This window comes from Lactuca sativa, chromosome 4 (genome assembly GCF_002870075.4).
Source record: "Lactuca sativa cultivar Salinas chromosome 4, Lsat_Salinas_v11, whole genome shotgun sequence".
NCBI lineage: Eukaryota > Viridiplantae > Streptophyta > Magnoliopsida > Asterales > Asteraceae > Lactuca > Lactuca sativa.
The window spans coordinates 9,760,950-9,783,350 of NC_056626.2; the positions used below are offsets into that span (position 1 = coordinate 9,760,950).

Genomic DNA, 22,401 nt, shown 5'->3' on the forward strand with positions numbered 1-22,401 from the left:
GATGTGATATGAGAGGAGATACCATAACCTTGACCGATGATGTGGGAATTTGGAGATGTATAGATGGCGACCACGGACTATTCTAGATAACCCCGTGGAAACACCAGCAGACTCATAACCTGTAGGTGATGAATTACGAGTTCAGGCGATGTTGTAACTACGTATTCATGCGATGATACTTTAACCCTTACAATGAATTACGAGTCCAGGCGATGTTGTGACTACGTATTCATGCGATGATAGCCTAACCCTTACTATGAGTTACGAGTCCAGGCGATGTTGTGACTGCGTATTCATGCTTTAGGAACGAATATATATAAAGTAAATGCGATGTAAGAAGATGAGAGGTAAATACGATGTAGGAGATGACCCTTAGGATAATTCCTTAGGGAAGACACTTAAGAATAAACGAAGATAATGGGGATGGGTAATTGGGTTGATTGTTTGATGATTGAATATAATAATTATATTATTGTGGGTTGAAAACCCTATATGCTCACCAGGCTCCCAAGCCTGACCCACTCAGTTTTCTTTGCATTACAGGTAATGGCACAAGAGTATAGTTTGGTGGACTTGACGAGAGGTTTTGGATTATAGATCAGTAGTTATAAATAACCGTTGTAAGGTCTATTTTGTTCTGTTTATGCTTTTGGTCTGTATTGAACATGACATCCCGAGATTTTGTTATATAATGAAAATACATTTCTTTAAAAAAAATGCTTTGATAAACTCTTATCATATTTTGTTTTGGAACAAATTCCGCAACCGTTTTCTTTAAACGATCACTCTGATTTATAAAACAAAGCATAAACCAATCGGTCTTTTCTGGCCGTGAAATTGGGGATGTCACAGTGCAACGGTGACATCCCCAATTTCACGGCCAAAAAAGACCGATTTGTTTATGCTTTGTTTTTAAAATCAGAGTAATCGTTTAAAGAAAACGGTTGCGGAATTTGTTCCCAAAACAAGATATGATAATAACTTATCAAAACATTTCTCAAAGAGAATGTATTTTCATTTAATAAAAAACCTCGGGATATCATGTTCTGATACAGACACATAAGCTTAAACAGAACATGCGTTCATTTACTCTAGTGATTTACATCTCCTTTAATCTCTCAGTGCAAAGCAACATTCGTATCGATACTTGTGATACAAAGAAAAGTGAGTGAGTCAGGCTTGGGAGCCTGGTGAGCATATAGGGTTTTCAACCCACAATAATACAATTATTATATTCAATCATTAAACAAACAACCCAATTACCCATCCCCATTATCTTCTTTACTCTTAAGGTTTTACCCTAAGAATCAACTATCTTTTATTCATTCATTCCTAAGGATTGACCTAAGGAATTGGCACGAAGTCTATTGCTGCCAAAGTTTATCTATCATGTACTAAATCCATAGTTATCATACGCTAACTCCATAGTCGCTGGGGTTTACTCAATCGGTGCTAACTCCATAGTCACCAAGGTTCACTTAACATGCGCTAACTCCATAGTCGCCAAGGTTTATACAATAGGCGCTAACTCCATAGTCACCAAGGTTTATACAATAGGCGCTAACTCCATAGTCACCAAGGTTTATACAACAGACGCTAACTCCATAGTTGCCACTATTTCATCTACCCATGTTCTACCCAACATATTTTGTAGATATAAAATACATATATAGTTTGAATCATTTAACACCCGTATAAAAACATCAATTCCAAGCCCATCTCAAATAGACAAATAATATATAACATATATTACGTATTTCATAGCTAATACTTTATATTTATGTGTTAGAATATAAACAACAATATATATACACATAGCATATATTTTATAAAATACGTGCTATGTGTATAATATAAAGTTGTTTATACGTGTGAGTGTGTGGTCACTTTCATCTTACACATATATATGAAGTGGATTAATCATAATACGTATAAGCTGATCCGAACATCCTCATTAGAATAGACACTTATTTCAAAACAACTAATCGTCAAAAATTCCTGCCGGTATCTAACTTTTTCCTTTTTTTTTTGGATTCTCACTAAATTCAACTCTAACTCAAAGATATGGGTAATAGAAAAGTACGAAAAAGCTTTATTTCGATAATTCTCCTTGAAGCAAATATCAATGTGATATGTGATGGTGGACCCATGACCGTCAGGATTAGCACAACTAATCTCTAAAAAATTAAAAGGAATCAATCCTAATCAACTCACAAAGTCTAATGGTAGGGTTTCATGGTTTTGGTTTGCATTAGACGTTTGGTATTTGTAGTCGTTGGTTTGTAACTCAAACTCAACGTGTCTTCCAATTACACAAATAATACTATTAATTATGTAGATCTAAAGAATACAAACAAAATAGACAAGAAAAAAAGAGAAAAGAAAAAAAGAAAAGGGCAAGTGTGTGTATATAGTATTCTATATGGTATATGGTATATATAACAGGTATTGGTTATATTAGAGGTGGGTTGGCCAGCAAGGTTTTCATTTGTTTTCATAAGTTATTCAATATAGAAAATGACATAAAACCCTAATATGTACATAATTTTATCCGTTTTATCTTTTTTGTTTTTCCCAAATTTACCTCCATGACTTAATTCAATTTTCATATACTTTTATATTTTTAGAGTGAAACTAGTAAAAAGATCTTAATTTTTTTTTTTCAGTTTTACTTTATATTTATATGCAACTTTATTGATGCTACTTAATTTACTATTTTTTCTAGTACATGTTATTGAATTTATTTGTTGACGCGAAATACTACGTTGACATCTTATAAAAGAAAATGATTTTTTTGGGAGACTTATTATTCATTGGATTTGTATTATATGTTCATTTTTTGATACCGGTTAAAATGACTAAAGAGTTCGAATTTGATCGGAATTTTTTTTGGGGTGACAATGATGATAGAAAAAAAAAGATGGCTTGAGCGAAATGAGATTTAATTCTGGAAAACATAATAGTGGTTTGGATTAGGGGTGTTCGCGGTGCGGTTTACACTCAATGACTCAAAACCGCAAACCGCACCGCATATGCGGTTTGAGATTTTCGAAAACCACAAACCACACCGCAAATGTTCTAAACTGCATTATGCGGTGCGGTTTTATGCAGACGGTTTTGCGGTTTTTGTGTGGTTTTGAAAACATAAATACTAAATTTAATTTAAGACTTATAAAATATTCTCTATAATTATATTTTGTTTTGTCTCATACATTAATAATTTTACAAGATTATTTTTTAAAGCCTTAAAAATCACAACTTAGGTTATCAATACAGTATATCGTTGATAAAATTTGAATTATATTAGATATAACTTTTTTTATAACTCACGATTGATTTTGGGTAATATAAACACAATCAAGCATATGAATGTTGCGTACTTTGACTCATTTGTTTATTACTAGTAAATTTTTAGAGTTAAAAACATTGATAAACTAATATTGCTAAGCATATGTACTATTGTGTGCTTTGACTCGTTTGTGTAGTACTAATAATTTTTTTATCGTTAAAAGCATCGATAAACTAACGTTGCTAAGTATAATTAAAGTTAAAATCATGTAATATATATATATATATATATATATATATATATATATATATATATATATATATATATATATATATATATATATATATATATATATATATATATATATATATATAGGGCTAGGTTATTTTGTTTTTACTAAGTATTATGTGCCAGAATGTACAGATCTGGACCAACGGATGAAATTAATCAATGGACATAATTTGAGAGTGTATGATATTACAATGGGGTAACATGTACCATATAATCACACAATTTTTAGCAAAAAGGTATTTTGGACAATTAACTACATTTATAAAAAGAAATTTTCGGATTTTTAGGGATGATTAATTCTCCTAATTTAAAAAAAAAAATCTGAATTTTTTAATAAATTCAATTTCAATTTTTACCGATTTTATTCTGTCAGAATATTTTTTGTTAGAATGATGCTCTTTCAGAATTTTATTCTAATAGAATATTATTGAAGAAAAACAAAATTATTGAATCAGATGTTGAAAAATAACAAACATTCTAACAGAATTCTTAAACTACCTGTTGAAGAATAACAACATTTTTATTTCAAAGTTATATTCTATTAGAATATTAATGAAGAATAACAGAATTCTTCAACTACCTGTTGAAGAATAACAACATTTTTATATTTTCATATACATTCGAACTTAAATACAAATTCATACATATTTTTACATAATAATAACCTTATACATTTTAATATATCACAAAAAAATCAGCATTCTTAAATATACAATTCATTAATAACTACAAGTGTAATTCTTAAAAAATAAGAAGATTCTTAAACTGTGAGTGTGATCAAACTTTGACTCATTCTTCAAGTCATTCTTATCAGGTCTTCAAGCACTTCTTCTGACCATTCCTATCGCAAATGCAACAAAAACTAAGGATAGTTAAAAGCATGTTACTTGCAATTCCTATCAATTTACACATTCTGACAGAATACATAGAAATACATTCTGGCAGAATACATATAATACATTCTGGTAGAATAATTAGAATACAATCTTGCATAATACATATAATACATTCTCTCAGAATACATAGAATAAACTCGGGTAGTTATAACTTTACATGACACTATAAAGAATTAATCATGTGATTTACCATTTGCATTCCGCTTCAGTTGATCAAAGGCACCGACTATGAATGTATTTGCACATACCAAAGTTGGTTTCCAGCCCTTCTTTTGGTGGTAATAGGCATATTTTGTACATGTAGTAGTTTTTCCAGACCCTGAGCCATTCACATTCAGAAGCACATGTCATCAAGGATCCAAATACATAAAATACTACAAATAAATGTATGATGACAATTTATAGTTTACAAACAACAAAAATTACATGAATAGAATACCTTATAAATCCACAAACATGACAACACGTGGTTTCCTTTTCTTGGGTGTGAAAGATGGCTTCCCAGGATCTAACATCTTGCAGAACACGGTAAATATAGCCTAGAAGAAATAGATAAATCATTGTTAAACAGCACAAAGTGAACCTAACAACATTGGGCCAATATATGCCACAATATCATGAGCATCTACATCATAAGTAAACACTAAACACTAGAAAAATATAGAAAATAGATGTCTCTTCCATTATGTAAACGACTATTATCAGCTAGAATGTTTGTAGTTTGGAATTGAAATTCAATTTGAATCGATTTTATATTTTGCTGAAGTACAATTTCAATCACTGGAACTGGACTTCTTAAATCACACCCTTTTGTAATTTCTTCCACTATATTCAACTTTTCATTGCCTAATTTTACTATTTCAAATTTCTTGTAGCAACTACATATAATCCAATCAGTGACTAGCAATACAAATTAACTAATTCAATATGAGGGGAAAAAAATACTATTACAACAACAATATGCACCTGCTGGATGATTCTTCGCTTGTTATGACCTGCAGCGAGATCATCGAGATTGACGATCTTCAAACGAGCTTAAACTGAACATCGGATTGAAGAAGAGCATGCGTGATCTCTTTTAAACAATCATTAAGGACCTTCTCATCGATGATCGTGGCATTGCTCATCTGCTGGAGAGCACGTGAAATGCTCCCCTAATTCCGCCAACACCATCTTCGATTATTTGCGTGACACGATGAACAACGATCTGTTCATAGGGAAATTGGAACCAAAATCGAACACTGGTTTCTTAATTGACCAAACCTAGGATAGTGGTTACGGTTTTAGATTTAGAGTTTGGATGCTGGAAGGGGAAAAACAACGGTGTCGTCGGTGGAGGTGGCTATCTCGTGGTTGTACATTTCGACTATGGTGGGTGAAGAAGATAATCGTATACTCTGATATAGAATTAGGGTTATTAAGATGAAGGAACCATGATTTAAGGGATCATATACGTGATATTCTATTATTTCCTTAATTATAGGATTCCAATTAAATTATTTCCTTTAATTAAAAGCATAAAAAGTCCAAAATACCCTTTAATGGTTTATTTAATAATTTATTATTTCTTGAAATTTCATTGCTGCATTTAGGCACACAATAATTGTTAAAAACATTTGAACCTAACTCTCTCTCTCTCTCTCTCTCTCTCTCTCTATATATATATATATATATATATATATATATATATATATATATATATATATATATATATATATATATATATATATATATAATGCGGTGCGGTGCGGTGCAGTTTGAACCGCGATTGTGTAACTATAAACCGCAAACCAAACCTAAATGTTCATAACCGTATTGTGTAGTGCAGTTTGGTGCGGTGTGGACGTACGGTATATTGCACACCCTTAATTTGGATATGTATATTGGAAAGTCTTATGGCTTTTAGTCTTTCATTGGTTAACAAAATGGAGGTGATGTTTTTTTTTTTTTTTTTTTTTTTTGAATAATAGTAATTTGATTTGTGTGCAACTAATAAAAATATTTATGGTATTAGAGGTGCGTTAGAGTTTTTGGCCTCTGACTTTGTAGTGATGGTCATTGGTCAAAAATTATTGTGCCCTCGACTAAATTAGAGGATAAGAAAGTTATTGCCTTCGGTGATAAAGAAAAAAATGGGTAATGGTGCTTAGACTATATTTTGGACTGAAGTGTGGGTTGGAGAACATCTTCTTTCTAGTTTATTTCCAAGGTTGTTTGATTTAGAAAATATAAAAGATTGTGTTCTTTTCTGATCGGTTGATAGGTCATGAAAGATGTTGGGTTTGACGAAGACAATTAGAGGAGGAGAGGAAGCTTTGCAATTCTCTAACCATGTGATATGTTACATGGTATCAAGCGTAGTAATGAAAAAGATAAATGGTGGTGGGATATTGGTAACTCTAGAACTTTTTTAGTGGGATAAACTAGAAGATGGATCGATGATAAAGTTTTTCCAGTTATTCAATCTCAAACTCGTTGGAATTGGTATATTCCTAAGAAGGTAAATATTCTTATTTGGCTAACTTATTGGATAAAATCCCTACTACTTGGAATCTTGATCAAAGAGGAATAGATATTCCTTCTACCTTATGCTCGATCAAAGAGGAATTGATATTCCCGCTGCTTGGAATCTTGATCGGAGAGGAATTTGTTCTTTGGAGAATGAGCAACTTGACCATTTGTTTGTTAGATGTGAAATAGTTGTTAGAACTGGAATGCAATTTTACATGGTTCGATATGAATTTGGTTGCTTTCAATTCCGTGGTTGATATCTTTTTGGGGATTGATTATTTTCGATGTGGTGCAAAAAAGAACATTAATGACGCTATGAATTGTGTTATAGTGTATTTATGGAAGTTTAGAAATGATAAAGTTTTTTAATATGAGATACTTAGAAAATATTTAAATTTTGATTCCATAAGGCTGGAGGGAGTGGATCTGATCATGTCATGCTGTCACATCATTTTTGAAGCCACAAGCCGCCTTTCATATCAATTTTGCCACACAACATAAATGACATGCCATTTTCAAGATGTGGGTCAAATTTAGGGGCGGACTCAGAATTTCTTAGTAGGGAGTACCCATAAAAGTTAGGGGTTAGCACGATAGTAGAAAAATAAAAATTTTAAGAATTTTCGAAAAATTTTCCACTACGGCCGGACAAGTTAGGGGTTGCCGGTGACCCCCTTAAATCCGCCCCTGGTCAAGTTGGTAAATTAGAAAGAAAAAATAGCATAAACCCTCTCTCTCTTTCTCTCTCTATCTCTATCTCTATCTCTCTCCCCTTGGCAATACAATGTCGTTTGATCCATGTTTGCTCAGTATGCCACTGTCGGGAAACGGTATATGACATGGTTGCCGAGCTATATGCCAACCACTCTCTTAAACCTAAAAGAATTCTTTTCTCTTTGGTATTCAAATAGAAATACTAAGTGTTGCTTATAAAATTCTCTAAACAATTTTAATTGGTTTTTCTTCTAGCTTTGTGCTAATTTATTGTTTTTAATATGATGTTTGTTGCGTATTAAAAAATATATATATCAACATCTTCGATCTAATCTGTATATTCATATACACATATATACATATAAATTGAAAATCTCCAAAATTATAAATGTAAAGGATACAGAATACTTATCTAACATGCCTCTAAAAAATAAATAAAATTAAAAAACATTCAAAACATATCACGTCCAAATAAAAAGTCAAAGAGAGAGAGAGAGATGAATCGAGGAGCGTGATTCCAGAAATTTGCTGGGTCGCGTGTTCTGTGGATCCCACCATCTACGTATTTTTCAGCTTTTTATTTATTTAAAAATTAAATATAAAAAACATTTAAAACAAAAATTAGAATTTTTATTTCTCAACCTCCATCCATCATCTTCTCCATGTTTGCGTAACCACCACCGCACCGTTCAATTATTTCTCCCCCATCACCTTTCCCTATGCCATACCACTTCTTCAATCAGTTACTTTCCTTCTCTCTCTATACTTCCATAACTTTCTCTCTCTCTCTGGAAATCTCCAATTGTATTAGATTATACGCTTCCATCAGATCGCTCATCGTTTCGAGGTATGGTATCTCCGTTTCTTAATTTCTCTTCTGTTTTTCGATTTCTTCTTCTTGTTGTAGTGGTAGTGATGGTGGTTCGTGTGTTGAAATGGTTCAAGTAATGATTTTCGTGTTTTGTAGTCTTCCTGCTTGTGATTTTGTAGGATACAGCAAGTTTTCTTGATATCTGAGGTAGTTTTTGAGTGCTATTCTGTTGATCGCCGGATTGATTGGTTCCTCTTTCACGGATTTTGATTTTCAAATGCTTGATATGTGTTTTAGCGTGTTCGTGGAATGTTGCATTTTTTGTAATTTCGACTCCTCATTCTTTTAGGATGCTGTGTGGTTTTCGGTTCTATGTTTTGCTGTTGGGGTAGGGATCTGGTTTCTGATTTACTTTCCCGCAGTCTCCGATCACGCTATTTTCCCCACACGGTGTTCATTTTGCCGACATTATACATTCTGTGGTCAATGGCAACTTGCGCGATAGTTTGATTTTTTCTGTACTTATGACGCGTTGGCTCTTGGCTGGATTTTGTCATACAACACTATATATAGTTTAATTTTTTCATGAGTATATACCTAGTTACCTCCTTGAAGAAACCGCTTACAACTGACTTTTTTTTTTTGTAATCGCGGTGATCTAGTACCCCTGAGTTGTGACTTTTAGGTTCAGAATTGTGCATATATACAAAAATCATCACTATTCGACCTTCAAATTCTGAAATATCTGTGTGGAATCTTATGTTGCTGTCCTGTGTGCATAAACTGCTCTATGCAATAAAGACATTGATTTTAGCGTTGGCAACGAATTTCAATTCATAATCTATAACTGATTTCCCCATTATTGTATTGTAGATCCGATTGACTGAGTACTGTTTTTTTGAAAGATGTTGGGAGGAAGCAACACCAATTCATTAGTCCCTATCTTTCTTGATGAGAACCTCTTTCAGTATCCTTCAAACCAATTGCAGCTATTTGGAAATGGTGAGTTTCCATCATTCTAACTTTCTAACATAAAGATTAATAAATCACTTTTATTTGATCTTTTTTTTTTTTTTTGGATATGACAGTTCCAGCCACACATCATGTTGATCCAGTAAATTATTCTGGTAGAGAGCATAACAGCCCTGCCTTTAGGCCCAATAAACGATCAAGAGAAGCTGATACTAATTTAATGCAGAAAAAGCTTCAGATATCATTGAACCAGAATTTTTATAATGAAGAATCTGATCACCCATCAAACATTCCAAACCCACATACTGTATCTACCGGTTTAAAATTATCATATGATGATGAGGAGAGAAACTCCTCAATCACTTCAGCAAGTGGAAGCATGACTGGAGCAACACCACTTATGTCTTCTTTTGGTGATAGTGTCACAACTGAACTTGATCGACAGAATGAAGAACTTGAAAGATACATTCTGCTTCAGGTACTACTAATTTGATTCTCTATTTATCACTTTAATCTCATTTGGGCTTCTATTTACATGTGAAATACTGATATTCAACAGGGAGAAAATATGGTGAAAGGAGTGAAGGACATACGACAGAGACACATGGCTTCATTCCTAACTTCCATCAGTAAAGGAATAGACAAAAAGATACGTGAAAAAGATCTTGAGATTGAAGCCATAAACCGTAAAAATAAGGATCTTGTGGAAAGAATAAAACAGGTGGCAAACGAAGCCCAAAATTGGCACTACAGAGCAAAATACAACGAATCAATAGCCAATATGTTGAGAGCAAATCTTCAGCAAGCATTAGCACAAGGAAACGAGCAACAAATAAAAGAAGGATTTGGTGATAATACGGATCTTGAAAATGATGCTGTGTCTTCTATAGATCCAAATAATTACCTTGGAAAGTTTGATAATCATAATTCTAATCATAATGGTGTTATGATATGCAGAGCGTGTAAGGTGAAGGAGGTGTGTATTCTTGTGATGCCATGTAGGCATTTGAGTTTGTGTAAAGATTGTGATAGTAGAGGTGTCAATGTTTGTCCTGTATGTCAAGTTGTGAAAAGTGTTGGTGTTGAAGTGTACATGTCCTAATTAAAATATATCATCAACATTCAACTAGGTTAGGCTTGTGTTGTGGTGTCGAATGTCGATGATGAAAGTTTAATTTGTGAAATCAAGGAATTGGTTACTTGTATATTCTATAAGTATATGATGAGAGAGATTATGCAACCATGATATTTGGGGGTGTTTGATGCTTTAAGAAGCAAATTATCTTCTTTCATTCAATTATTTTTTCGTCAGAAAGCAAAGGTCCTTCTCAAACCTTAAAAGACGTGTTTTTCTTTTTCTAAACTCATTTTCATTTCATTGCGAATTGGATAGATATATTAAATTAGTTTATAACCTGGAACCATGGTTTCAAAATTTATTAAATTTTATAGTAAACTTTTATAATTATTAATCAAATATTTTTAAAAAAATTATTAATTAAGAGATATATCAAAATTTTGAAGTTAGTTAAAATTTAACATATAATATAAAAGGTAAATGTTTATATATATATATATATATATATATATATATATATATATATATATATATATATATATATATATATATATATATTTTATAATGAAGCAAGACGAAAGACTACTAAGCATACAACATAAAAGAAAATTAAATATTTACATATTGTTTTAACCTAATTTAAAAAACTCTTTGCTTTAATTTAACCAATCACCAGGATCTAATAGCTCCAAAAATCTCGAAATTGCAACAACACAATTCTTTCTTTTGCGCGGGAATTACTAACTTCTATCGTCAAAAGATTTCCGTTAGGTTTTTGCATCTTTTCATAAAACAAAATACAAACTCGTTGTTTTAGTTGCGAGATTTAAGGAACCTCAAATTCTATTGATTGCTCTCAGTTTCCTTTTTTGAATCAAGCTTTCACATAGGTTTATCATATGGACGCTTCGTCTGTCAGAAATCTCTGCCGACATGTAATTTTAATTGCTTTCGATTTCCATCCCAATTCAAGTTTTACAGTTACGATTTTAATTACATCTGTGCAAACATTATTCCAGTTGATTTCGTCGGCGATTCAACGATGTCGTATTTCAGGGGAACTTTGTCGATTATCCGTCGGTCTGAAATCGTTTCCACTTGCCAATCCTCCTTTAGTTCGTATCTCAAGTACTTCGCTATCTCTGATTCTGTGTATATTAGTTTGAATTTAGCTTTAACTTATGTAAATCTATATAATAACTTGGCTGATCATAGAATCATCGAACTTGCATTTTATAGATCGATTATTATACCTACGAGGTTGTCTTTCTCGTCATCAGTTTATTATCTCTTTTGTTATGATAATATTTTTGCTTTGATGTTTTTAACCATTAACTATGACATCTACGGTAGCCTGAGGAGTTTGGCTTCATGATATGACTAGTTTCTGATACGGGAGTTGGAAGCTGCTTGGAGGAGTTTCAGGATGTGAAGTATCTAAGTCATTCATCATTGAATCAGATACATGGTAAGAACTTAAATTGGCAGTATATACGATTTCTAGATCTCTCAAAGAATATGTTACATTTGTAACTTGTTTACTGAAGATCATACTGAACATCATCATGCCATTTTGTTTTTAACTTCTTATTATGAGAGTGTGGAAGGAAGTGATTGATTCTATCCATTTAGATCTACGAAGTTCTCTGAACTATTGATACCTGCTACTTTTTAGAAAATCTAACATAAAATATTGGAGATCTCTTTCAATCTTATTATATAATAATCAACTGATGAACAGCTTTGGTATTCCATGCAGATGGAGTTATATCAATCGCCACTACCAGTAAGTATCATTCTTCTAGGATTACATTTGTTGATTTAAATTTAACTAGTGCATTTAGAGAGATTTATTTTGTCATCATTTGAATTTTACAGGAGTTTGCGATAATGAAATATTTCACTACAATATAGATCTAAAACAAAAAGATTGCACAAAAAGGCTAGCAACATTACCTCTAACCCCCAAAAATGGAGCAACATTCAGGCATGCTGTTAGCAACATGTTTTTTAAGTTAGTTTAATTCCAAAACCATCCAGACATTCATTTCTTGATTGCTTTCTTCCAGTGGGACTGAAGTATCATTCTCAACATTTCATAGTATTGATGTTTTACTAGAAGACATTACTTGCTTTTTCCAGAAGGTTAGTTGTTTCATATCAACAATGCAATGACCCAATAATCTTTTATTCTTTTTGGTTACATCACCTAATATTTTTCTTTTTGTGTTCTGTTTGTATGATAAATTCTGCAGATGCTCATTATGAAGATTCCTGTAAGTATCAGTTCAAACTCATTATTATTTTCTTGAAAAAATTGTTATAACTATTGTTGTTCATTCTTCAATCTGAATGACTACTTTGTATTTTATTTATTTGTTTTTGTTTTATCAGAAGGTTGGAATTGAACTGATTGTGGACAAGGGAGAATTTCCTGAGCACCAATGTGCAAATGTTATAGTGGCAAATGAGTGCATTGATTTACCTTCAGAAGCAAATGCTGAATGCCTCAAGTCAGGCCTTGTGGATTATGTTCTCAAGCATTGGAATAAAAAAGATAGTATATGCAGTTCTTGCTTTACAATCAAGTAAGTTGTATGTGGATAAGATCTTGTTAAGTTGATTATTATTGACCACACATTTTCATGCTGTTGCATTAATGATTTTTTTTTGTTAGGGATCATTTGAAAGTAGGAAGTGGGGAGGTCTACAAAAGTTATAGGAATACTGAAACAACAATAGAAGCTGTGGTTATAATCAGTGACTTATCAGAGATGATGATGGATCCATCCTGTTTCAGGGCGTGTGGTAGTAAAACCGAGGTCAGATTCATGTCTCTCTAAACATTGCATGTTCAATCTTATTTTTAATTTGCTTTCTATTTCTTACAAGTTTTAATGACTACTTGCATTTCAGGTTTTATACTTCAATGATTTCTCACCTGGAATAACTTCTCAACCATTATTAAAAGCATTAAAAACCATGGATTGGAAAAGCTATGGACTAAGCATAAAATCCATATCAGATGAAGATGGTTGTGCTTTTATTGAATGGGACAATTTGCCACAAGATTGTCATATTGACATTGCTATCCACTCTCACCATAACAAATATCCATAATTTACCTTTTTTTTTTTTTTTCTATACTCTTTTGTATTCTTTTTGTTTGTATTTTCTTAATGTTTACCAAGCGTGTGAATGTTGATGGAAATCTTGTTAAGAAAGCTGTGAAGCTTGCATTGAATGACTTAAAGGAAAAGAATGCTGGAGTTCTTCTCAGTGCACATGCAGTTAAGGTACATTTAACCTTTTTTTTTTTTTTTTTTTTTAAACCAGAAAAGATGCTTTTGTTTTGTATAAGCAGGGTTAAAATTTAAGAATTAAAATGGTCATTTAACGGGGTCTATGCATGACGAAAAGGTTAAAATTTCTGGAAGGGACAGAGTCTGTAATTTTTGAGAAACCACAGGGACTAAATTTGTAAGAGTGTGTTTTGTTTGTTATCTTAGATTCGCAGTTATGCTCCAGAGCTTGCGAAAACAATTGCAAGCCTGATTTCGACCTCAAATGACTTGAAATTTAAAGGAGAATGTGCTTCTCTGCTTGGCATACATTCTTCTCATGATGATGAAGAATCAGAATCCATTGAAGATAACATCAAACAGAGGCTTACTTCAATTATAGACCAGAATGACAGACAACCTCAGACTAATAAGAGAACCAGAGAGTCTGCACCTCTTCTTTTTAATGATGAATGCTTTCAGGAACCAGAAGAATATGAAGATGAGGTAAGCTTTTCTGCTTTTGATCTATAGAATAAATACGTCTACGATTTCCATTATCAACTCTTCTTTCAATATAAAATATACCATATAGCATTGTACTTAGAAAATATACTCAATTATTATAATGTTTACGATTCAAGTTGACGCTAATTTGCTTCTCAAAAAATTGTGCATCAAATTAGAGGTGGTAATGCTGTTCAATATGTGTTATGTATTATCTATAATGGATAGTAAAAAAAATATCAGCTGGAAAAGAAAGGGATGAACTGACTAAAAAGTGCAACATTAAATGGATGCAGCTTCTTTTTTTCAACCAACTTCTTAAATTGTTTTTATGCGAAGAAAGTTTGGGTAATCTTAAACACTAGTTTTTTAGACAAAGGTACAGCAGGAATTCAATTCGTTTTGATCCAGTCGGTCTAATCTGTTTAAAATGTAAAAACGCAATTGGTCAGTCATTATAGTGCATACTTAATGGCTAAATAACTATAATGTTAATCAACTTAACGAAAGCTAATACATATAACAGTTCCAACAGCTGATAGGAAGTTTCCAAAATGAAGACGATTACATCGCTCTTTGCAATTTAGATAAAGTCTAAAATTGCATCGGATAAATTTATCCCAGACAAATCACAATCTTTGCAATTTAGATGAGCTCCATGGTTTTTAGAATTGATTCGAAGGCTAGCAATTCTAATAATATCCAATTTCAACATGTCGTTAGTTGCCAAAAGAACTTAATTTTAGAAGTCTTATTACCACACCTGGGAGTCGACTGTGCAGCGTGCAACTTGCTCTCACAATTTTATCACCACATTGGTGATTAATTAAATTTCTTTTAACAAAGCTTAATTTATAGTATTACTTAAACTTTAATTTTTAAAGAAATATATAATTTTACAATACTAAAATCTTGATTTTTTTTCAAATTGCTATAAAGTTATAATAAATTGCTATAAATTTCTTTAATATTGTTAATGTTGTCTAATAAAAAAAAAGTGTTTTTAATAAAGTATTTGGGTTGGCTTTGAATTTTGATTGCTATTGGACCAACAAATACTCAAATTGTAATGTGGTTTAGGCAGTTTTGCTTATACAAAATAAAAAAAAATAAAAAAGAAATAGGGATTAGTATTTTTTTTTGAAAAGCATATAAATCTGACATTAATAAATCTGTGTTTAAAGTGATTAATCAAAACTCAAAAGTCAAAACCTAGAAACAAGACAAAAAAACAGACATACATATAATACCTTTAAAATACTTGCAGCAATCCAATCAAACATCGTATCATACATGTTCCATAACTGTCCTATATTTAAATGCAAAAAAATAATAATAATAAAAAAAAGCCTTTTTTAACATAATGTTTCATAACCTCTCGAACCTCTACATCACAGACAGAAGAACGAGAACACCAAAGTGACTGACCATACAAAAAGCAAAACTTGCCTGCCTCCTCAAAATACAATCACCTCCTCAGATCATGCCTGTTTAAATCATCACCAAAAAAAAAAAACAAATAATGTCAAAATTGCACCATCACCATAATACATTATAATTATAATAAATAAATAAAAGAACACCCACAAGGCCGCAACAAGATGCGTTCATTTTTAATGATGGTTGCGAAAATGTCAAAAAAAAAAAAAACGTTGTTTAAAAAAATGAGTGTTTAAAAGTAAACAAACTCCAGTGTTTCTTTGGTAAAGAAATATGTTATAGAAATAAATTATTTTATTAGAAAGAGGTTTAGTGTTTAAGTTTAGAGTAGAGTAGTTACCTTGTTAGCAATGTTGTTGGAGAGCCAGTCCAAACCCTCATAAAGTCCTTCCCCAGAAGTAGCACAGGTGCTCTGGATGTACCTGCAAAAACAAATGAGCTTTTATTAAAACTTATACAAAAAAAAAAAAAAAAAAAAAAAAACATGTAATATATTATTATGCAATTACACAAAAAAGAGCATATTTGATTTTAGACTCTATAATAATAATAAGATGTTGCAATTTATTTACCAGTGGCGTTGTCGGAGGGAGTGGAGGCCAAGCTTATCAGTGATTTCAGCAGCATTCATTGCATTTGGCAGATCTTGTTTGTTAGCAAATACAAGGAGAACTGCATCTCTTAGCTCATCCTACAATCAAATCAAATATAAATAAATAATCTCTGATTATAAAACATTACAAAGGTTTGATTTCTTGTAACAATTTTAATACCCATCAATATACTTAAAAAAAATAAAAATAAAAAAACTTACTTCATTCAACATCCTGTGCAACTCATCTCTTGCCTCAACAACTCTATCCCTGTCATTGCTGTCAACCACAAAGATAAGACCCTGTGTGTTCTGGAAATAGTGCCTCCATAGTGGACGAATCTGCACCATTCATTCAATTCATCATCATAAATAGATATGTGTGTATATATCGAGGTCAAGAAATCTAGAAACATTTATTATACCTTGTCTTGACCCCCCACATCCCAAACTGTGAAGCTTATGTTTTTGTACTCAACAGTCTCCACATTAAATCCTGAAGAAAAAAACAACAATTAGTGGTTGATATTATTAATTACTAAAGTAACACAAGGTTATACTTGGGAATTATTTAATAATAATAAAAAAAAAAAAGACATACTATTACATATACATACCAATGGTAGGGATTGTTGTGACAATCTCGCCAAGCTTGAGCTTGTACAAAATGGTGGTCTTACCAGCTGCATCGAGACCCACCATCAATATACGCATCTCTTTCTTGGCAAACAACCGGCTGAAGAGTTTGGTGAATGTAAGCCCCATCTTTTATCTGATGAGGATCCCTACACAACACACAACAAAACAATAGATATATTCAGATTGTTTGTGGTAAATACAAGATGCTTCAGGGATGAACTAGTTTCTAAATCATCATTCAAAGTTGCAAAGGATCCAGATTTAGGTCTGAAAAAATACTATATGACGCCATGAAGATTTAAGGAATGGATCTTTTTATGAAGCCTATGATTTTCAGATCAGAGACATATGGCAGTTGGATTTTCAAACAGAAATCTGCTTAATCAAATCATAGTTGATAGATGTAAAATGATAAAGCAAAAACAAATGGTTGTTCTTCCAGGGGAAAAAATCAAATGTATCAAAGTGCATGTTATTGTGGACGGATACTTCTGTTTGGTTCAATCAATCGAGATAATTAAACGGATCCCCAAGCACCTCAAGTAAGAAAATAAGAGCATAGAAATGTCACAAAATGTCGTTAAACATGTTGTGATTCAAACAAATAACAGATCAAACTCTTAAAATCTAAATTACACACATGAAACCGACAATCGTCCAGATGAAACATAGCACGATAGATCTAATGAGAATGAACGACCACCACTGCATTGAATTAAAAGCCTACCAATACAGAAGCAAAAGCTACGATCTAGATTCACGCTTTAACAAAATAGTTAGTTATAATAAACAACGATGTTATACATATCAACCTCCCCAACCTAAAATATTCAGATCGGAAAACAATATCTTCAAACCTTCAATCAGAATTTAGAATGCGTAAATCGAGCCCTAATCCGATTAACGAAATCGCCAATTTAGAAGACAACACTCGTTAAACAGCGTGGAATTTCAAGTAACTAAGAGAATTTCATAAAAAAAAAACTCTCAATAGCCAAAACAAAAATCAGAAACAAACTGTTCAATCGATTAGCACCATAAGATGATGACCTACAATTAACAAACTCTGAATTCAACGTATAGGCGATTTGATCCGAGAGAGAATTGAGAAATGAGAACTGAGAAACGAAGATTCAGATTCAGATTCAGATTTAGATTTGGATTTAGAGTTTACCTGAGGCTGAGAGAGAAGGTTTGTGGAGAGCGATCGATCGATCTAAAAGTGAGGGAGGGAGAGGAGAGGTAGAAAGAGAGGCTCGTAAAATAAGGAGGTGTGACGCGTCAACGGAGATGAGTGACCATCAACAAATTTTCCCCTTTAATACCCAAACTGCCCTTTCCATCACCCCAAATACCAAAAGAACAACCACATCAGTTCCCAAACAACAAAAACTACATTTCTAAGAATTCTTAAAAATCATCTTTATCTTATTTTCCACACACAAAAATCTTCGAATCAAATAAACTTTAGTACCGATATGTCAAAATATATCTTTTTTCGTACGAGTCAAGCAACATGTCAAAACAGATAGCCTTTATACACGTAGGATCCAGTTGGATTAAGTGCAAAACGTTTGTTTTGTTGTTTAAATATTTAGATATTACTTGCTGCGCTAACACACTATGTTTATATAGGTTTAGGTTTTATCGAAAACAAAAAACCCTAAAATTTATAAAAAATACATAGAAGAAAAATACTTAGAGATTACATAACTTTTTTTGATTTTTTTTATAAAAAATCGCAGTTTTTCCTTAAAATTCACTGAAAAAAAATAAAAATAAATTTTTTTTTATAAAAAAAAATTTCAAAATTTTTTCAGCGAATTCGTATAAAAAGCTGCGATTTTTTATAAAAAAAATTACAAAAAAAAAAAGTTTTGTGATCTCTAAGTATTTTTTTATGCATTTTTATAATTTTTATGGTTTTTTTTTGGTTTTTTGTTTTCCAAATAACCCTTATATATATATATATATATATATATATATATATATATATATATATATATATATATATAGAGAGAGAGAGAGAGAGAGAGAGAGAGAGAAAAATAAATATAACCTTAACGGTATATAACATTAGGTATCCAATCAATCAAAACTACGTAGTTTTGTTAAATGTTTTAATTTTCTAAAAAAAAATGAGTAATTTCCTTAAAAATAATCTACGTTTCCTTATTCATGGTAAAATCCAAGTCAAATTACTCCTTTTTCGAATAATAGTCGTGACAAAAATCGACTACATCAATTCACAGGAAAAAAAACGGTGATTTCATACGATTGCAAAAAGACTACTCGATACCAATAAATCACAATTTAAATAAAAAACTATGAATTCACGAAATTGGGTGCGATGATTTATCTGTTAATATAATGAAAACCTCAAATGTGCCGATGTTTTATCTGAGCATCGCACCCAAATGTAGCTGATGTAACTTCAAATCAATGTGTCGATGTTTTATCTGAGCATCGAAAACAACATAGAGGAAAGGAGTTCAATGGACTTATAAAACATTTTCAAGATAAAACATTAGTGGACAATGACCAGTATTTTCTTGTGGATTTGTCTGATGATGAATATCCTAGAAATATCTTTTGGGCTGATGGTAGATCAAGAGATGCATATACAAAATTCAGAGATGTTTTGTTTGATGTCACTTATATGACTAACAAATTCAAGATGCCTTTTACTCCCCTTCGGAGATACAAAAACTCGATACAATATTGACAAGTCTTTTAGATGAACAAGCAAATCGCAAAAAAAAATCTATGTCTTTGGAGAATGCATCTCAAAGTTCTTGTATGGAAGTTTCTCAAGTAGATATGATCCACAGTTATCTATCCGTGATCCTCTTGGTCTAACTACTACAAAAAGGTGTCCTAAAATTGCAAGTAGAATAAAGTCTTCTTTAGAAGCCCCTAAAAACCGAACATGCTCTTATTGTCAAGGATTAGGTCATTATGCTACTAGTTGTTCAAAAAGAAAGGTAATTATAATAATAATTTTATTTTCATGATTGAGAACTCTAATGATTATATTAATAGTTTTTTATTTTTTCATGTATCAGGTGGATGAATCATTGCAAGAGACATAATGATGAGATGTGTTGTTTATGTGGACAAAAGAAAAACTAGATGCTTCATGACATTTTTTGGTTAACTACACCTTTTTCATGTTTTAGACACAAACAATGTATGGATAATCTAGAAGTTATCGATGCTTTTTACCAATTTTAATGTTTTCGAATGAAAGTTGTTGATTTTTTATGATTAGTGTAATTATAACTGAAATTTGGTTGCATAGTTTCAAAAGCAAGTATGAGGATATTTATTTTATGTAAAAAAACGGAAGTATGATGTATTTTGTAAAAAAAAAAAAAAAAGTATGATGGTATTTTGTGAAATAAAACGGAAGTACGATGGTATTTTGTGAAATAAAACGGAAGTACGATGGTATTTTGTGAAAAAACGAAATTATGAGGGTGTTTTGTGAAAAAAAAACAGAAGTATGATGGTATTTTGTGAAAAAACAAAATTATGAGGGTATTTTGTGAAAAAAAAAACGGAAGTATGATGGTATTTTGTGAAAAACTGAAAGTATGATGGAATTTTGTGAAAAAACGAAATTATGAGAGTATTTTGTGAAAAAAACAAAGGTATGAGGATATTTTGCGTTTAAAATGAAAATAGGTTGTCATTTTGGGTTCAAGACGGAACTTTGCTACAATTTTGGATGAAAATGAAATAAAGTTGTAATTTTGGGTTCTAGGCGAAACTTTTCTGCAATTCTATGTTAAAAATGAAAGTAGGTTGTCATTTTGGTTAATGTTGTGTTAATCTACACATACGTTTGATGGTTTTTAAAATTGTTGGACGATTTTGCCCTTGTCCCAAAGGTGGTAATCCTCAAAAACTTAAGGATAGGGAAGTTCAAGTCCCATAAACAATACGACCAAAAGCGAAGAATCTCAATTGCTAATTTTGATTAAAAATGATAAGTATAAGTACGTTTATCATTTTGGAAAAAGAAAGGGTAAATACACTGTTATACAACAACCACATCTACAATTCTAGAGTTTGTTTTTTTTTAAGATCCTTTGATCCCAAATCTTTTTGGCTCTTAATATGTTATTATGTCCATCATTATGCAAAAATGATTTCCAGATCATGGAACCTACAACAAAGGTATTTCAGTCATTAGTTAGTAAGGTTGTGTAAAGGTGTAGATGAAAGAGCCATTGTGAGGGTATTTAATGCGCATGTGATTTTCAAAACCTACCATTTTTTTGCAATAGCATGTTCAATTGTTTTTTTACATGATCTAGGATTTAATTGGTTTCTAACAAATAACAAGTCTTTTGGTAAATAAATGAAGAAAAATCGTAACGAGGGCCTTATCATGATGATCGGGTTTTTTTTTCTTTTTGTGGTAGACTACAATTAGGGTCGATTCGATTGTTGAAATTATTATTTCATAATTTTCAATAAAATAATCGTTTTCAACATAATATATTTGTTGGAATTTTTATTACATACTTTACACATGCACAATACACAATGACGAATATTCGCCTACTATGTTCATACATGGGTGTGCACCTCCACTTGGACCAACCTTCCCACTCTTCTCACTCTCTTATCTTATGCAACATTTATGAACGGTTTTTTTTTTTTATTATAGATTGAGACTGTATAAGGTAATCAATTATTATTATTGTACACATTTGGTTATTGACATTTATTTTGTTCAGAAAACACCATTAACTTTTTTTTATTGTTTTATTAAACCTTTTTACATTTTTTTGAACTTATTTTACAATTTTTAATAACATTTTTACACCTTAAAAAATTAAAACATTTTTTTTTATAGTTTTTATGACTTCTTGATAACTTTTAAAATTTTTTGTTTATATTTCCACTAACGTTTCCACGTGTAAGTTATTTGTTTAGGTAAATTACTATTATACCGAAATAAAAATAAATATATTAATATAAGTGCTATTAAAAGTTTCAACTTTATAAGATGATTGTCGTTTGGTTTGTAACGAAATATAGATAACTTATATTTTTATTATCGTAGTATAATCAGTAGTTTATGGTACATACATATTGTATTTGATGACGTTTCAAAGCCGATATCAATGCTGTGGTTGCTTTTGGATACAATCTACTACTATTTTTTAACATGTTTTGATTGTATGTAGGTATTTTTTTTATCCCATGTTTTTTGGATAATTATTAACTATGTAGGTTATTTCAACATAACCAATCATTAATGGCGAAACAATCTTTTTGACATTTGAGACGAAAACATAATCATTTTTCTGGAATCCTACACATTGAAATTAAACAAGGATGACTATCATCTTTCTCCTTTTTTTCC

The 22,401-nt window shown here is 31.4% G+C and overlaps 3 protein-coding genes across 5 annotated transcripts; 2 read left to right on the plus strand and 1 right to left on the minus strand.

Moving 5' to 3' along the window:
- Window positions 1-8,333: 8,333 nt before the first annotated feature.
- On the plus strand, window positions 8,334-10,730 carry LOC111910646 (probable BOI-related E3 ubiquitin-protein ligase 2). 2 transcript variants are annotated; one of them, XM_023906477.3, is made up of 4 exons: window positions 8,334-8,548; window positions 9,418-9,514; window positions 9,601-9,962; window positions 10,044-10,730. In XM_023906477.3, the coding sequence occupies exons 2-4, from the start codon at window positions 9,418-9,420 to the stop codon at window positions 10,584-10,586; spliced, it is 1,002 nt and encodes a 333-aa protein (XP_023762245.1). In that variant the 5' UTR covers window positions 8,334-8,548; the 3' UTR covers window positions 10,587-10,730. The 2 variants fall into 2 exon arrangements, with proteins under 2 accessions (XP_023762245.1, XP_023762243.1); XM_023906475.3 differs by having other exon boundaries at window positions 8,335-8,548; window positions 9,386-9,514; window positions 10,044-10,689.
- A 510-nt stretch (window positions 10,731-11,240) lies between these two features.
- Window positions 11,241-14,486, plus strand: LOC111910648 (type 2 DNA topoisomerase 6 subunit B-like). Its single transcript, XM_052770146.1, has 12 exons — window positions 11,241-11,497; window positions 11,582-11,690; window positions 11,947-12,030; window positions 12,322-12,348; window positions 12,441-12,549; window positions 12,632-12,707; window positions 12,818-12,838; window positions 12,957-13,150; window positions 13,240-13,384; window positions 13,479-13,673; window positions 13,730-13,858; window positions 14,072-14,486. The coding sequence occupies exons 1-12, from the start codon at window positions 11,462-11,464 to the stop codon at window positions 14,375-14,377; spliced, it is 1,431 nt and encodes a 476-aa protein (XP_052626106.1). The 5' UTR covers window positions 11,241-11,461; the 3' UTR covers window positions 14,378-14,486.
- Window positions 14,487-15,571: 1,085 nt separating this feature from the next.
- Window positions 15,572-18,353, minus strand: LOC111910647 (ADP-ribosylation factor 2). Of its 2 annotated transcripts, none has more exons than XM_023906478.3 (7): window positions 18,196-18,353; window positions 17,000-17,167; window positions 16,808-16,878; window positions 16,605-16,724; window positions 16,363-16,481; window positions 16,131-16,212; window positions 15,572-15,837 (listed from the first exon to the last, which is right to left on the minus strand). In XM_023906478.3, the coding sequence occupies exons 2-7, from the start codon at window positions 17,145-17,147 to the stop codon at window positions 15,832-15,834; spliced, it is 546 nt and encodes a 181-aa protein (XP_023762246.1). In that variant the 5' UTR covers window positions 17,148-17,167; window positions 18,196-18,353; the 3' UTR covers window positions 15,572-15,831. The 2 variants fall into 2 exon arrangements, with proteins under 2 accessions (XP_023762246.1, XP_052626105.1); XM_052770145.1 differs by lacking the exon at window positions 18,196-18,353 and adding an exon at window positions 18,076-18,099.
- Window positions 18,354-22,401: the final 4,048 nt, after the last annotated feature.

What these genes read in the sequence shown, in the direction of transcription:
- LOC111910647 (XM_023906478.3), bottom strand. Translation starts at nt 17,147, where the DNA reads ATGGGGCTTACATTCACCAAACTCTTCAGCCGGTTGTTTGCCAAGAAA. An exon ending in CACAACAATCCCTACCATTG is followed by an intron (nt 16,879 to 16,999) that starts GTATGTATATGT and finishes TTTTTTCTTCAG; the next exon opens with GATTTAATGTGGAGACTGTT. An exon ending in TGCACAGGATGTTGAATGAA is followed by an intron (nt 16,482 to 16,604) that starts GTAAGTTTTTTT and finishes ATTTGATTGTAG; the next exon opens with GATGAGCTAAGAGATGCAGT.
- LOC111910648 (XM_052770146.1), top strand. Translation starts at nt 11,462, where the DNA reads ATGGACGCTTCGTCTGTCAGAAATCTCTGCCGACAT. An exon ending in ATCATTGAATCAGATACATG is followed by an intron (nt 12,031 to 12,321) that starts GTAAGAACTTAA and finishes TATTCCATGCAG; the next exon opens with ATGGAGTTATATCAATCGCC. An exon ending in AGTTCTTGCTTTACAATCAA is followed by an intron (nt 13,151 to 13,239) that starts GTAAGTTGTATG and finishes TTTTTTTGTTAG; the next exon opens with GGATCATTTGAAAGTAGGAA.
- LOC111910646 (XM_023906477.3), top strand. Translation starts at nt 9,418, where the DNA reads ATGTTGGGAGGAAGCAACACCAATTCATTAGTCCCTATCTTTCTTGAT. An exon ending in ATTGCAGCTATTTGGAAATG is followed by an intron (nt 9,515 to 9,600) that starts GTGAGTTTCCAT and finishes TGGATATGACAG; the next exon opens with TTCCAGCCACACATCATGTT. An exon ending in AAAGATACATTCTGCTTCAG is followed by an intron (nt 9,963 to 10,043) that starts GTACTACTAATT and finishes GATATTCAACAG; the next exon opens with GGAGAAAATATGGTGAAAGG.